The sequence below is a fragment of the Alexandromys fortis genome, unplaced genomic scaffold (assembly GCF_014885135.2).
Source record: "Alexandromys fortis isolate MF-2015 unplaced genomic scaffold, M_Fortis_MF-2015_v1.1 scaffold_100_3062768_6864082, whole genome shotgun sequence".
Lineage (NCBI taxonomy): Eukaryota > Metazoa > Chordata > Mammalia > Rodentia > Cricetidae > Alexandromys > Alexandromys fortis.
In genome coordinates this window covers 308736-324830 of record NW_026067993.1, presented here as the reverse complement: position 1 = coordinate 324830, position 16095 = coordinate 308736, and the positions used below count along the sequence as shown (strand labels likewise).

General features: G+C 39.2%; 1 protein-coding gene across 1 annotated transcript in view; it reads right to left on the bottom strand.

The window, feature by feature from the left end:
* Tmem207 (transmembrane protein 207) overlaps positions 1-14811 on the bottom strand; it is a 23243-nt gene extending 8432 nt beyond the window's left edge. Inside the window, exons 1-4 of the mRNA XM_050160022.1 lie at positions 14737-14811; positions 12757-12794; positions 6305-6349; positions 5367-5512 (exon numbers count right to left, since the gene is read on the bottom strand). Of these exons, the coding sequence (XP_050015979.1) occupies positions 5367-5512; positions 6305-6349; positions 12757-12794; positions 14737-14811 (304 nt within the window). The remainder of the gene's footprint in view (positions 1-5366; positions 5513-6304; positions 6350-12756; positions 12795-14736) is intronic.
* Positions 14812-16095: the final 1284 nt, after the last annotated feature.

Genomic DNA, 16095 nt, shown 5'->3' with positions numbered 1-16095 from the left:
TAGGCTAGAATCTTCCCGGTAAGCGCACCTTGGGGTGCTTACACAGATGATTAGAAATGGGCTAAATTAATATGTGAGAATTAGCCTAGAAGAGGCTAGATAGAAATGGGTCAAGCAGTTAAATGAATACAGTTTGTGTGTTGTTATTTCGGGCATAAGCTAGCCAAGCGGCCGGGGTGTTGGGGACGCAGCCCCGCCGCTCTTTATTTCAACAGATACTGTATGTTATTGTGTTGTCTTTAAATTGTTTGATGACTGAGGGAGGAGTAAAAGCTGCTAAAAGATATTTGATCATAAATGCTGTTGGATTAATCCAATATATGTATTTTGAAAATGGCTTGACTTCAAAATCTAAGTCAAAAGGCGTTTTACTTTGGAGAAGAGGTTTTGCTTTTGTTTCCACAGGAAATGAGGGGCTGTGGATTCATTCTGGGTTAAAAAAAAATCAGGTTTGATCACGGAAGACTCCTGAAAAATCTTTGATAAGAATGGATGGTCTAGATAATCCAATGTTTCAGAGGACCTCTGATGGAGTTTCCTTTGAGTTCTATATTCAGAACAGCCTCAAGACTACTGGCTGAGATGATCAAGGCTCACAGAATATTCCAGTCAGGACTTGACTATAATCCTAAACTTTCTTTAGGCTCCCATAAGATTATCAGTGCCCCCAGTCATCAGGAAGTAGCCTAAAAAACCATGCCCACATTCCCCCAAAAATGTATTATAGATGTTTGCTTTTGTTTAGAATGTTGGTTACAAGTTATTGTGGATAATGGTCAGGAAAAAAGCTAAACAAAGGAGATTTGATTCAGAGTTCTTGTTTTGAAATAAAAAAGGGGAAAGTGTGGTGTGACAATGACCTTGTACCCTGTCTGTTGTACTGTTTTAATAAAATGCTGATTGGCCAGTAGCCAGGCAGCATGTACAGATGGGACAACCAGGCAGGAGGTAGAGGCAGGGCAATGAGAACAAGAGAATTCTGAGAAGAGGAAAGAGTCAGTTTGCAGTTGTCACCCAAATGCAGGAAACAAGTTGAGAATGCCTTGCTGATAAAAGGTACCAAGCCATGTAGCTGACACAGACAAGAATTATGGGTTAATGTAGGATGTAAGAGTTAAAAAAGAAGCCTGAGCTAATAGGCTAGACAGTTTATAATTAATGTAGACTTCTGTTTGTTTCTTTGGGACTGAATGATTGTAGGACCAGGCAGGACAGAAACCTCCAGCAACAATGAATGATGTAATATTGTCAGGAAATGCATGTATGTAAAATTGCCTATTTTATATATTTTGTAATAGTAACATTCAGTCAATTTTAGCCTTTAAATCAGTTAAAATTTTCCTCTTGGCTTTTCATTTTTGAGAGCAAATGTTCATGAGATCCTGAGTGTCAAACCTCTGACCCTTAGGTCAGAATGAGTGAGCAATTTCAATTAATATATGCAATAAATAGTGATATTAAAGTGAAATAACTTTAAAGAAATAAAACAAAGGTCTAGGAGGAACTGAAGGTTAATACAGCAAATGCACTATGTCCATTAAGATGTTTCCAGTGGTTTACTTCCCACATCTTGTGTCTAGCAGAGACGTCCTATGTGTGTCAGAGATGGCAAAAAGTCAAGAACCCTACTTTATATTCTAGTTGCTCATCAGTGCCATTCCTATGATTTCTATTCATTTATTCCCTTTTCTTAATAGTGAGTGTTAGGAAAACTCAAAAATGCACTCCGCTATCCTTGAAGTAGGCCCATGAATTGCTCAGTGACTGGGCTTGGGGTCAGGTTAAGACTCGGGCTCAGGCTCGGGCTCAGGCTAAGGCTGTGAACACATGCTTTACGGGAGCTGTGGAGGGAGATATTGTTGCTTTGATCCTTACAGGATTTACAGGATCCCAGAGGGCTCTTATTTCTGGGAGAGTATATGTACTTAGAAACAAAACAGCTATGTTCAGAGTGTGAAAACATCATGAAAGTCTCATTGGTATGTAAATACAGAGTGGGTCCAGGCTGCTGACTGTTCCAAAATATTAATTCCTTGGAATCTACCTCCTGAAATGGCTAGCTGGCACTCCTTAGGGTGACAGGGAATGCCACTGTCTAAATTGTTTTCCTGTATTTTGTTCCTGAAAAGAGAACTACGAATACTAAAAGACAGGCCTCTGGGTCAACATTTACACCAAAGGCTGCCATCTCTGGAAGGGGAGCACCCTCAGACAGGGTGGGCCAGGGGCAGAAGAGAGAGGACTGCCTTCATCACACTCGGAGTCACCAAGAGAAATGTAGGTGAGAAGAGCTTTCCACGATGCAAGCAGTAGAAGAGACAATGTAGGAGAGTTTAAGATTTCTCTTAAAGAACCAGAAGCTTTACCAACAGGCTTGGGAAAAATGATGGGAAATGTCAGGAATTAAGATCCTAGAATGCAATTCCTGCCATCCAAGATGGGCCTTTAAATCTCTGAGTGTTTGGCTGTATAATGTGATGAGCTGGCTAGGTTATGAGCACTCACACTAATTTGTATAGCTACCTACCCCCATTTCATAGCAAAGGATTATTAATATATGAACTAAGAGAGAGGGGGGAGAGAAAGAGCAAGGGAGAGGAGCAGATCTCCTCTAAGAGAACTGATGAGTACTTTTTGAAGCTGACATTTATGAAATAGAGATAAGGTCGAAAAAGTCTCAAATTATTGCTTAGGACTTGGTAGATCTGAAATGCAGATTAGCCTTTTTAGAAGATGATTTATTTCTGGCATTCATTTATTTATGTTTATAATGACTCCAGCCTAATACAGAGCTCATAATTCTAGGCCCAGGTCTTAGGGACATCTATGCAGATTACTGAGGAAATGTGCTGGATTTAATGTTTTATTGTCCCACTCTGAGGCTGTACAGGCAAGTTCAGTGTCACTTATGAGAACCACCATGCAATAAATAGAGAAACAACGTGAACCATGGCTGCAGCAGCAGTCTTTAAAAACTGTAACCAAATCATCAGAATTTAAAATTTGGAATTTAGAATTCTATTTAAAATTCAGGAGACTTTTCTTAAGATTTAAAGTAGCCTGATGGAATAGTTGTCCTCAGAAAGAGGGAAGAGACAAGGAAATAAGGCTGTCTTTTTTTTTTTTGAATACAAGTTTTCTCGGCAGAAAAAAAAATTATGTTTATTAACTAACTCTATTTAAATAAAGAAAAGAAGATCAATATTTCCATGCATATCCCTTTGACAAATGTTTTGTTAGGTTAGTGACCCTAATTCCCTTGATGCTACATGCAAAGCAATTTTTATTTTAGGAGAAAGAGCTATTTATTTTTATTGTAGAATTTAATTATCCTTTCCCAAACAACAATTTCTCAAATTGATAGCATCTTATCCTTGTTAAGTAATGACTTCATGCTGGGAAGCATATAGACAAAAATAATCACTAAATATTTTTCTTTTTAATATATTTTGGTTAAATCTTTGAGAATTTCATCCATGTGTACATGATCATAATTGCTCCAACTTCTCCTGGAAACTACTCCCAGATCTACCCTCACCTTCCCACCAACTCCCAGACCCACCCTCACCTCTTCACCTACTCCCAGATCTACCCTCACCTCCCCACCTACTCCCAGATCCACCCTCACCTCTTCACCTACTCCCAGATCTACCCTTACCTCCCCACCTACTCCCAGATCTACCCCACCTCCCCACTTACTCCCAGATCCACCCCACCTCCCCACCTACTCCCAGATCCACCCTCACCTTCCCACCTACTCCCAGATCCACCCTTACCTCCCCACCAACTCCCAGATCTACTCCACCTCCCCACTTACTCCCAGATCCACCCTCACCTCCCACCTACTCCCAGATCTACTCCACCTCCCCACTTACTCCCAGATCCACCCTCACCTCCCCACCTACTCCCAGAGCCACCACTCCCTCTTAACACACTCAGAGCCACCCCACCTCCCTATCTATTCCCAGGTCCACCACTACCTCCCCATCCACTCCCAGCCTCACCTCCAGCTCCCCATCAACTTCCAGATCCACATCTTCCTCTCTTCCTATTTCTAACTTGTTGTCCTCATTTTTGTTTTTAATCACCCACCGAGTCCCATTTGTGCTGCTTGTGGGAAGAGACCATCTACTGGAGCACGATTGGCCTATTCTGCTACCCCATAGAATCTTGTAATTGTCAATAGCTCCTCAGAAAGAAATGGGGTCCCGTACACCCCTCTCTCCAGGCTGGAATGCTGTCTGACTTGTGTTGTGCAGGTCTTTGTGAACTCATGAGAGCAGTGGTCCTCTCAGAGCCAGAAGACACTGTTCTGCTCCAGTCCTCACAGGCCTCTGCCTTTTAAGATCTTTTGCCTCTCTGTTCCTCAGTGGTCCCTGAGCATCGGTGGGTGACGACATATATGTCACCCTTTGTGCCTGAACACTCCACGGAAGCCTAAGATTCACTAAATGTCAAGAACATTACATATTCAAGTTAAACCCTCTTAAGTTATTTTTTGTACCCCTTCGACATAGTCGTTTGCTTTTGTGTTTGATATATTGAAAATTCCACACTGTCCCAAGTTTCTGAGAGTTAGTCAAGTTAATTTTTATCAAGAACTCTTTGGATAACTGTGTGAGGAAGTAAAATTTGGGCGGGAAAATCTCAACCATCTCTGAAAGAAAGCACAGTGCTTAAGGGTTAAGAAATGATTATCAATTGTAGCCACTTGGAAACAATCAAGCGATAAGTGGTTTTCACTCTGCTTACTGGAAAGACTGACCACTACAAATAACTCTTTTTTCTTTCTATTCTTCTTTTAACCCTGAAGGAAAACTGGAAAATGATGGCCAGGGCATGATTTGGGACAGATAGGACAGGTGCCGGCAGAACCAGGAATCATTTGGGTTTCTGCAGAGAAAGTACATCACAGCTGACTTTTTTGTGCCCAATCTTAATGATTTTAGACTCTACATTGGCAACTGATACTTCAGAAAATATGCTTCTGTGTTACTTCAGATGAGTTAAATGAGTTGCCAAAGGCTTAATGATTAAGATTTTAACTACGGCATAGGGTAGAGCGACATCAAGGCCAAGAGATACTCATCTGAACTGTAAACCCTACCATTCTCTTGAACTGTCCGTCTCCACGCATTTCTATCTATCTGTTGATTGAACAAAGTGCTTAGGCTCTGTCTCCATTCTCTATCAGTCACTGAGGCACATTTCCTTCCTGTTGTCTATTTTCCTCTTGTTTGGTCTCTCTTCAATACATGCCTTTGAGTCTCCCAATAGGGATGCATTTTTCAAGTGTATAGGTCTGCTTTGCAATGATAGTTTTTCAAGGACTCGTAGAGGAATCCAGAAGTATGCAGACAACTCACCATAAATGAGATCCAGGTCTCCAACAGCAAAAACAGCCAGAGTGCGTCTGGGAGGATCATCTATTCGGCACCTTTTCAGCCAGGACTGGAGACAGAGAAGCACTACTCCACAGAGGAGAACCACCAAGAGTATCATCATTAGGAACCTGGCACCAAAACAGACAGAGACAGGTGGAACATGTAGGAATGTGCATTTCTGTAAGTGCTTGGGGAACATACAGGGACTCAGCTATGCGCAAGTGCAAGCAAACTGGAATGCCAAACTACAGGAGCTATAGCCTATCTTTCTACATCACCAATAGATCTGGAGGTCTTCAGAAAAAGCATTGGTGACAAGCATTTTTTTTCTTTGAAAACTAAGGGCTAACCTAAAAAGTGAAGTCACTTTTTCCTTTCCCCTTTCCTTCTTTTTCCCTCTTTTCCTTCTTCTTATTCACCATTTAAATATTTGAAGTATTGGGGTTAAGGATTAAAGATAGACAAGACAGTGTCTCTGCCTTAGAGGAATTGAAAATTTTATTAACAGAATTGGTTGATGTTAAGTTTGGAAGATAGGAAAGTTGTGATTTAGGGAATGAGAACTGCTTTAAATTTTCTGGAGGAATATCTCCTTAAAGACTCATTTGAGTATGTTGAATGGGTATTTACAACCAGACGTGGAAGAATAACTTAGAAAGATTTCAAGAAGAAGCAATTACTTTATCAGTAACAAACTCTATTTATAGAATAAATTTAGAGTCTTGAAAACAATAGATTCTTTATCATAGGAGGCATTTAGCGAATATTGTCCTGATATTGATATGACAAAACTGTTGATTCACACTCCCCTAAATTTCCCTTCAGCTGGTAATTGCACATGCTGTTTCAAATTATCTAGGAAAGCAAGTGTACATGGACATCTACATGTTTTTTATTAAACAATCTGAAGAAATCCTTACCAGATATACCAGCCATCAGAATGCTGGTCATCATAATTTGCACACCTAGTAATAAAGAAAAAGCAGTAAGTGTCTGATTCTAGAAAACTAGAGATGATTCTTTGGTCCTTTAAACTAAACACATCGATTTTCCCATAATACTCACCTGCTCACTCTTCTACAGATCTGTTCCCAATATACTAAAAGAATGGAGGTGGGTGGCCCTTGGACTTCCCACAGGGCAGGGAACCCTGACTGCTTTTTGGGCTGACGAGGGAGGGGGACTTGATTGGGGGAGGGGGAGGGAAAGGGGAGGCGGCGGTGGGGAAGAGACAGAAATCTTTAATAAATAAATAAATAAATAAATAAATAAATAAATAAAAAGAATATCTACCCTATGTCCACTTCATTCAAGCCACTGAGAAGGCAGGTTAATTTGGAACCACTAGATATGCAAAGACAATGCTACATTGCTATAGTTTTGATTCTAAGGCATGGAGAAATTAGTGAGGAGCATTATAAGGTCAAAATGTCAGAGGCATTAGGCAGATAGTCATTCCATCATTCTTCTTCTTATTTTTTTTTACAGATATTCAGAGTAGAGCCCTTCATAATTCAACTTCTCCAAAGAGGGTTTATAATCTGTGTTATAAACTTCCTCAATATGCATGTGTCATTCAATTCCTAGTGCCCAACTACACTGGGAAATATGGTACACTGAACACAGAGGGACTTCTTTCACATCTCAATACACTGATATTGTCATGGTGTCTTCAGAATGCAGAGTGGAAATGCTGGAACCCAGGGCCTTGGCCAGCATCTGAGACGGTCTCATTTTTGTTATCTTCAGGCAACATTAAAGTGACTCTGAGAACTTTACAGCTTGAAAATACTTATCGTCTTAGCCTCTGGGAGGTGGTGCACCAGATGTTCCATTTGCTGGTCAGAAGTCACGTATGACACATCTGACGTGACATCATGGTACTTAGAAGACAACAATATTTCATTAAGGCAGAATTTGACTTAATTTTTGTTTTTTGAACTTTGGATTTTGGGATTTGTCTTGGATACCTGCAGTGGCTAGAAAAGTTCATAATCACAAGTGGCTAAGAGGGAAATGGACATTCAAATGTAACTTTAAAAAGGATCCTAAGAGATCAGGCGATGATGGTACATGCCTTTAATCAGAGTACACAGTTGGAAGGCGGAGGCAGGTGGATCTCTGTGAGTTTGAGGTCAGCCTGGTCTAAAGAGCAAGTTCCAGTACAGTCAAAGTGACACTGAGAAACTCTGTCTCTAAAAAAAAAAAAAACAAGAAAAATAAAAAGAGGACCCTAAGAATCTGGTGGTGGTACATACTTTTAATCCCAGCATCAGGGAGGCATGGCCAGGCAAATCTTTGTGAGTCGTGAGTTTGAGGCCAGTCTGGTCTACAGAGTGCATTCCAGGACAGCCTGTTTTTAAAAACCATAAGCTAGCAAGTGGCACATCATAGCAAGGGGCCATGATGTCATCATTAGCAGATGTGTGGATTGATCTCAGGTGCTAGTGCTTGTGCTGTGAATACATCACCGTGAGCCCAGACAGTAACTGTAAACATTAATGTCAGACCATCCATGGAAAGCAGGAGCCATTCCACCAATAAGGGGCCTGCTGCTCAAATTATCATATATAAATTATATTCTTTGAGATTGTGTAATATTTTTATAATTTATCTATCTTTTGTAGATATTCTATAAAATTCTAATGTACTAATTGCAAAAATTTAAAAACAGTATGATACTTAAGCTATGCTGTCCTAACCCCAAAACAAAACAGTAACTTTTGTTTTAGAGATCTCCGAACTCCTGGCTAGGAATATGGAGTATTTTATCTTTCTTTATATAGAAATCTCCATCTCTATACTTTTCCATTTAAGATCGTCCACGTGACTTAACGTCAATTATAAATACAGAGTACCTCCTTGTTAAGTGCAACTTTTGGGCCATTTAACAGGTATGGATTTCAGTGTCAACAGGGACCCAACTTTATTTCGTTTTCTCCTTCTGTGCCTTTGCACCCCCTGGTGGAGGTTCTGATAAACAAGTGGTCAGGAAACCTCACTGTAGAAATGAAGTCATGGAATATTTTCACAATGTCCAGCATTGAGGGAACATTTATTTCGTTCTTCTCATTTTATACATGCATACATGATATCCAGAATGAGGACAGACATCAATTCCTGGACTTGGAGAATTCAGGAAGACGCCTACGGAGCTATTCAGAAGCAAGTCTCAGCTAGAGGATTCGGGGACATTCTTCCTTCTTGGATTCCAGCCCTTTCCCAAATTGTGTTTTTCAAAAGCTTCTTTTGAGCTGTTACATGAACTTGAACAGTATTATAATTGCTTAGATTTTAAATATAATATTTTCAAAGTAGGAACAATTTACATCCCTGAAAATAAAGTTATCCTTGAAGAATAGTCATCCTAGGATACTGATGTTTGATGGAAACCAACCACCAATCCACTAGCAAAGAAAGAGACTGTGGAGTGCGAAGATCTAAATAAATGCACTGGTGTTCGAATGGCTAAGGGGTCATCATAGAATGGGGAGACAGAAAGAGTCTAAGAGCCAAAGGCAGTGAATGTCGGCAATGGTGCAGTATTTGATGGATGTGAAAATTAGACACATGAGCTCACAATGGCTCAGGATGCATGTACAAAACCCGCAAAATATTAAGCCAAATTTCCAGCATGAATGGGTATGGGCTCATGAAGTACCACCCCCACGTTAGGAGTTATTGACAGTTGTTAGCTACTGAGGGGGGGGGTCACCTTTCTTCAGGCTTGCAGGCGCTGAGAGGCTGCTCCTTCTCCAGGAAATAAAGTCTCACAGCCATGCACAAATTGGCGGCATTAAATGGACTGAGTGGATGTGAAAAACCCAGAGAGTGAACGAGAAAGGAGGGAGAAATGCAAGAAGTTGGGAGGGAAAGGTAGAGGAATTGGAAGTGTAGATTGTATTCAAACACGTTATATACATGCATGTATATTTTCTTATTTTTTTATGACAGGGTTTCTCTGTGCAACAATCCCGGCTGTTCTAGACCGTGCTTTGCGGATCAGGCTGGCCTACATCGAACTCACAGAGACCACCTTACCTCTACCTCCCAAATCCTGGGATTAAGGGCTTGTGCCACCACATCTGGCTGAATATTAAATAAGACATTTAACTAAAAGTTTTCAAGAAAAAAATATGTGGGGAAAAAGTATGAGTTACTGACAGATTTAAGGAAACACTTGCAGGGACTAGAATTCCCCCACAAATAGATGTCAAAGGAAATGCTATGTGAGGCAGAGCACGAAGGCTCATCTTTATTTGGATGTTGTGGAGCTGTTCCTGCTTACACAGACGGCTAGACTGGTCCTTACTGTTCTTCTTTGAGGATCTAGGGACTGGGGTTGCAAATTCATTAATGGGGTAATTTCAAGAAGCTCAGACAGTCGCTGCCTTGCTCCTCAACGCTTTAAAGGAATGCCGGAAATGAATCGAGCAGCAAGTTCAGGGAGAGTACCTGAAAAGAAAATAGGCCAGGAGTGCCACCGGTCAGCTGACCGAAGCAGCAAATCTCATATAAAACAGCGGGGCTGACCTCTGACTCTGGTCTAAGCTTCCCTACAGTTAGGGGGAGGAAAAAAGAAAGTCATGGAGAGGAACACAGTGAAGAGCTGCTCATCGGTTGTACAGCTACTCCTTCTAGAAGCCAGGAGAAAATTCTGCTAGTAAGAGGAACCGTGTCTTCATAATATTCTTTGCATAAGTGAAATAGCAAATTGCATGGCTTCCTTTTTCTTTTGAAAACTAATTTCTCACCACAAGCCAATGTACAGGTCAACTATAATAATTTGAAGTGGGTGAGGTATAAATTGTACCATCTAGAACTTGACTGTAAGTTGCACCATCTCTATAACAACCCCCGACTGCTTATCCTTCAGGTATTTCACCAAGCTTGTGAGAAATCAAATTAAAGGTTGGTTATAAATATGTCTTTGCAGTCAAAATACTGGGCACTGAATTCTCAGTTCTGGATAAAAATTTTGACCCTTATTTTCTCCCCTACTTTATTTAGCTATATCTTTACTTTCTGTGACAGGGTCTCACCACATACCCCAGATCTTGTACAGATTTTGTAGCCCAAGCTACTCCTGACTTGAGATGCCTCATCCTCCACTCAGAGTTCTGGGATTATAGGCATGTACCAACATGCCTTGACCTTTTCCTACTATTAAATAAAATGTTTAATCCACTGAACCAGGAAAATTGCTGGCACCTCATTAGGAAATTTATGTAATTAATTTATAAAGTCATTTTTATACATGCATGTATATATAACATATTCGTATTTTGTAAATCACTATGTACTCTTTGACAGTGTAATCGGTTATTTATAGGGAAAGGAATAGATTAAAAGCATAACTAATTAAAATGAAAGGGGTCTGCATCATGTTTTATTATATACAATCAATTAGAATATTTAGATTTTATATTAATCAGAACAATGTATGATTCATACTAAAATTTCAGCTACAACTATAAAACGAGCAACTCCTATCACAAAATGTCCAGTATTTAAAAACAAATTTAAGTGGAACTCATAGTCAAATGCTTTATAATGCTCTCAAACGGCTTTGGAGAATCTAGGAAGTAAAAATTGAGACACTACAAAATGATGTCTTGCTAATCCGAATCCTTTTTTTCTCAGCTTCCACCGGAGGAAGCTTCCCCATCTCCAGCATTGCCCCTCCTTAGTTTCTTGTCCTTCTGTGTGTCTGTTTGCAGATGAACTCGGGGCCAGCTTTTCTTGCTTATTTTTTTTTTTTCATTTTAAAGCACATCAAGAGCTAACCAAGCCTATCGAGCTCTCCTGTAATCTAGTGAGCTCGTGTTATTCTTTACTCAAAGCAACTGGCATTGGAAGATTCTATTCTTTTAGTCAGGTTATGTATTTAAAACAATGGTCCCAGATCATAGAAATGGCTCTAAATTAAAAGCCTCTCCAATAAACGCAGGTGGAAAAAGAAAATCTTGTTTGGATGTGGAACTTTTGCTCGTTCCTAAAATAGCCTGTCTTTTTTTTTTTTTTTTTTATAGACTTATCCGACTAACACAGCCTTGTGCAAGGTATTGTATCTCTCGTCAATGGACTTATTTCTTTTATATTATTTCCCTGGAATACCAGCCACTTTCTTATCTTTTCTACCTTTCTTTCCTGCTATTTTTAATGTTATTTGAAGACGTTCCTGATTTTTACTCAACAGAAAATAAACGAGGGTAAAATTATAACAGACACTGAGATGTAAAACTGCTTACCAAAGAAAGCTCATAGTTAAGCATCAGCTAAAACTGTGCTGTAGAACGATTATCTCCCTCTTCTCCATTTATTCCACATACGAGGACAAGCTCAGAAGCAATAAGGAAGCTTTTCGACTTCCCAGTACCATCCCCCCTTGTCCTATTGATTGGATAGTAGAGTCGACATTTAAGGCTCTTCTCAATCCTAGGAGTCTATTACTCTGGGTCCAAGACAGAAAACAAGAAGGCAAGGTGTGGGCAGCCTTGAAATTCAGAGTCAAGCAAACACCATAAACAACTGGTCAGTCACAAGCAGCAGAAGACAGAGCACAGTAGTAGGTCCAAAAATTAATGTAAAGAAACAGCCATGGAAGGGTATGCAGATGCAGAAAGAGCAACACACACAGCCTAGCAACAGGATGATCTGAAAGAGTGAACGATTCCAGGCCTAAGGACAACTCCCGCTTGACCCCGTCTCTTGCTTTAGAGGCAGTGCCCACAGACAGGGCTTTGAGAGGATGAGGCAATGATAATTGAAAACAGCTGGCTGGCAGAGTGCTGCACCCAGAACACAGCACTTGGCACAAGTGCTTCCTTGACACTTGCACTCAGTCACCCTGCATTAGAGTTCCCATTCGTCATCATCAGCATTATTAATGGCACCTTCTCATCTCCTGAACAGAATTCTGAAAACCATTAAGCCACGCAAAGTAGGGAAATGAATCAATTATTCACTTAATTTGCATCCGATGCCCTTTGAGATGCACACACAACACAGGATAAGATGTGGGTTCACTGGTTGTATATGAAAATGAATTGTTCAGAAACTGTTCCTTGAAACTGCCATAGTTATGAGTGTAGGGGCAAGGGAGGAGGATGTCACAATTCTTTTGTAGCCTAACAACCATGGAAACCTAATGGGAATAGAACGCAAGAGCCTAAACACTTGAAGATAGCTCTGTTATTTATTAAACAAAGTGATTATAATGGCAGCAACATTCCTTTTTTTTTTTTTTTTTTTTAGAAATCATCATTTTTTTACATGAGTACCCTTTGAGGCTTTTCAAATGAACAGAGTCCTACTCTTTGAATTTTTCAAATGCTAAATAAAAACATGGAATATCTTGTTATTTACTTACATTTCATTTTCTTCACATGATAGATCTGAGAGCACCAGCTGAAACACATATTTAGAACAATAAAATCCAAACAGTTCATCGGTCTAATCCTTTAATGAAAATAGTGCCTCACAGTGTGATTTTTACATCATTCTTTTTTTTTTTTAATTAAAAGCTTTGCAGCATAGTTGAATGTTGGTACACAGAGGATTTTAACTGGGAAAAAAATTCTCCGGGTAGATTCTCAAACTCAGTAAGAGCAGATCCACTGAAATTTCCCTGCATACCCAAAAGAAATGGATCTGAAAAGTATTTGTTTTCTCTGTAGATTTTGTTTGATCTAGAGAGCCATTGGGACCCTTGAATCTCTTTGTTTTTATATTTTAGTGAGTGGTGTGAGGGTCACGATTTATCTGAGTATAATTTTCATGCAAAGCAAAGATTTTCTCAGTCATGGGAAACAGAAGTCAATCCTGTTGGCTTTGATGGGAATTAAATATACAGACGAAAGGGGTGGCTTTAATCACTGAGGTCAATGTATGGTTACATGATACTCCTGTTTGAGAAAAACACACATAATGAAATTTTCTCTTTATCAAAGAGGAAGATATTTATTTATCAAAAAAAATATCCTTTGAGAGGTCCAAACCCTAAACGATCTAACAAAAGTTATCTTAGTTCTCAGTGTTGAGCCTCAGTGTTGAGGCTACAACATTTCACACCCACGATCACAAGAAAGATGTTTCTGGAGACTGTTTGTGTGTTACTCTGACTCTTTATATTGAGACTCCTTTGTCCAATGAGAAGACATTCACACCTCATGCACAAACAGCAGTGAGAGTTAATGGGGTCCGTTACGCCCAGACTACTATATATAAATGTAAGTACAAGTGAGATGACGCAATATTTCAAGCAATAGTCTTTTAGATTTTGTATGGGATTTATGTTTCCCGCTTGATCCCAAATGTGCCTTTTTCAGCACCTAGTATTTCTCCCAGATGGCGCAATGGATTGACCATCAGAGAACATGATAATGAACAATTTATAAGCACAGAAGATGAGTTGCATTCTCTTTTGCTGGAAAGCTGCAAAGAGATTTGCATACTAACCGAGGGGAAAATGAACATTCAAATTCTCTCTATAAAGAAGCTTTGTTTATGAGTAGATGCAACCATTTGAGATCCAGCTTAACAGATAAAACAATTGAAGCTAGTATTTCCCTTTCAAGTCAGTTCCTACTCTCCTCATTCTGCTGAACCCTTACTGGAGTGTGTTGGATCTCATTATTACTGCTGAACGGCCAGTGCATTAGTTGCCAAGTTGTTATGAAATAGTGAAAGGAGGAATTTATATGCCGTAGACCTGATCTTTCAGATGCATTTCATTCAAGTAACAGAGATACAAGGATGCCATTATTGGTTGGAAAGAGATGCTGGCACAGAGTAACCACAAAAAAAAAAAAAAAAAAAAAAAAAAAAAAAAAAAAAAAAAAAAAAAAAAAAAAAAAAAAAAAAAAAAAAAAAAAAAAAAAAAAAAAAAAANAAAAAAAAAAAAAAAAAAAAAAAAAAAAAAAAAAAAAAAAAAAAAAAAAAAAAAAAAAAAAACCCTAAAATGGTTCTGTCTGTAGCAGCCAGCACTGAAAACCTGTGAAGAATGCAGTGAGTTGAAGAAATTGATAAACATTTTCTAAATTAATATAGCTATAGCATCTCTGTGTCAACAGCGCTTCTGAGTTTAAAAACATCCCAAATCATAAAGTGAAGCAAAGTGTACATCACATCCCTTATTTCTTGTACCATTGCAGCTAAGTAACAAAGAAGTGAGACTGAGGTCATGAATGTTTTGGTTTTCAGTCTTGGAGCAATAAAAAATATAAAGCATGGGGTGCTAGTCATACCTGGAAGAAAATCCTTTACTTGCAGTAGTTACACAGAGGAAAAATACACAGCAAATCAAACCCTTAGAGAACCTCAGAGAGCTCCCAGAAGTATTGATGGTTACCTGGAACAGTAGCAAGCACAGGCTTCCTATTGTTGGAATTTTGGAAGTGACATGCAAAGGACTGGATCTTGACATACTAAAAAGAATGATCTTCCCAGACAGCGTGGCTTGTTCACTCTGATTTACTCTTCTCAAAATGTGTTAGCAGCTCTATGCTATGTGTCCTCCCGCAGTATGCATTAATGATGAACTATGTGACCAAGAAAGGGCATCCGGGGAAAGAATGTTCGGTGCATGCTCGCAGGGACTAAGAGCTCAAGGAGTTTAAGGTCAGAACCCTGGTGCTGTTTGTCAAGGCTATTAAATGCTGACCTGCAAAGCCAGCTGACTGTTTGAATAACTTTCAAAATTCAATGTTTTATTCCAGGAGACATTATGAGGTCTTTCTCTTTTCTTTCCTTCCTCTCTCCCTCCCACTCTTCTTTCTTTCTTTCCTCCTCCGCTTTCTTTTAAACAGAATCTCACACCTGGAAATAGTTACTCAATTTTCTGTGCTTTGCAGATCTCATCTTTGCTCTTCTGTTTCTATGTATCATTTTGAGTAGGGATTGACCTCAGCCTTGAATCTACAATGATCAAATTAGCAGGTTTAAAATTTGGAAATACAGTGAGAAGTGGTAGTTATGAAGAAGCATCCTTTTATATATAATTAATACTAGAAAGTAATTATTGAGCATTATCTATTAAATTAAAAGGCACCAAATTAAAAGGGCAAGGTTTACCTTTGTGGAATGTATCCTATACCTTTCAATTGTTTAAACCGATATGCGGTTGGTAGTAATTTGCCATGCTGCTCACTAAAACACCCAATCTCCATCAGCATGATCAAATACAAAATGGCTACATCCATGCAACAAAGTAGTCAGAGGTTAAGATGGTTACTTTCAGGAATTTCTTTTTAAATCTGGGGGCAGAATACAGGGGATAATGTAACTTGAAGTGCTATCTTTAAGTAAAAGGAACGAGTGCTGGTACTTTGCCTGTATCGTGTGACATTTTTTTATACAAATGGAAGGTGTAGATGGAGTGTTTTTCTTCGTAAAATCTGTAAAATGCTTTTCAGTGCAGAGAATGTGGGATACATTGTTAAAAGTGGTTGTAAGAGGGAAAGGGAAACAAGGAAAAGAGGTGTGGAGGGAGAAACTTTTTTTCACTATTAGTTTCTTGTCTGTTTGCTCTGTGTAGGTTTTGTAGCGTCCATACGCCATTCAAATGTTTTGTGCATTCATACTCGAAGGACCAAATCTGAAGTCAGGTATCCAGAATTCAGAAGCACTTTGCTGCCTAACTCCCACTCTACTTTTAACAAATTCAATTCAAATTACTATATGGAAACCCATTTATTGTCACATATGTAGA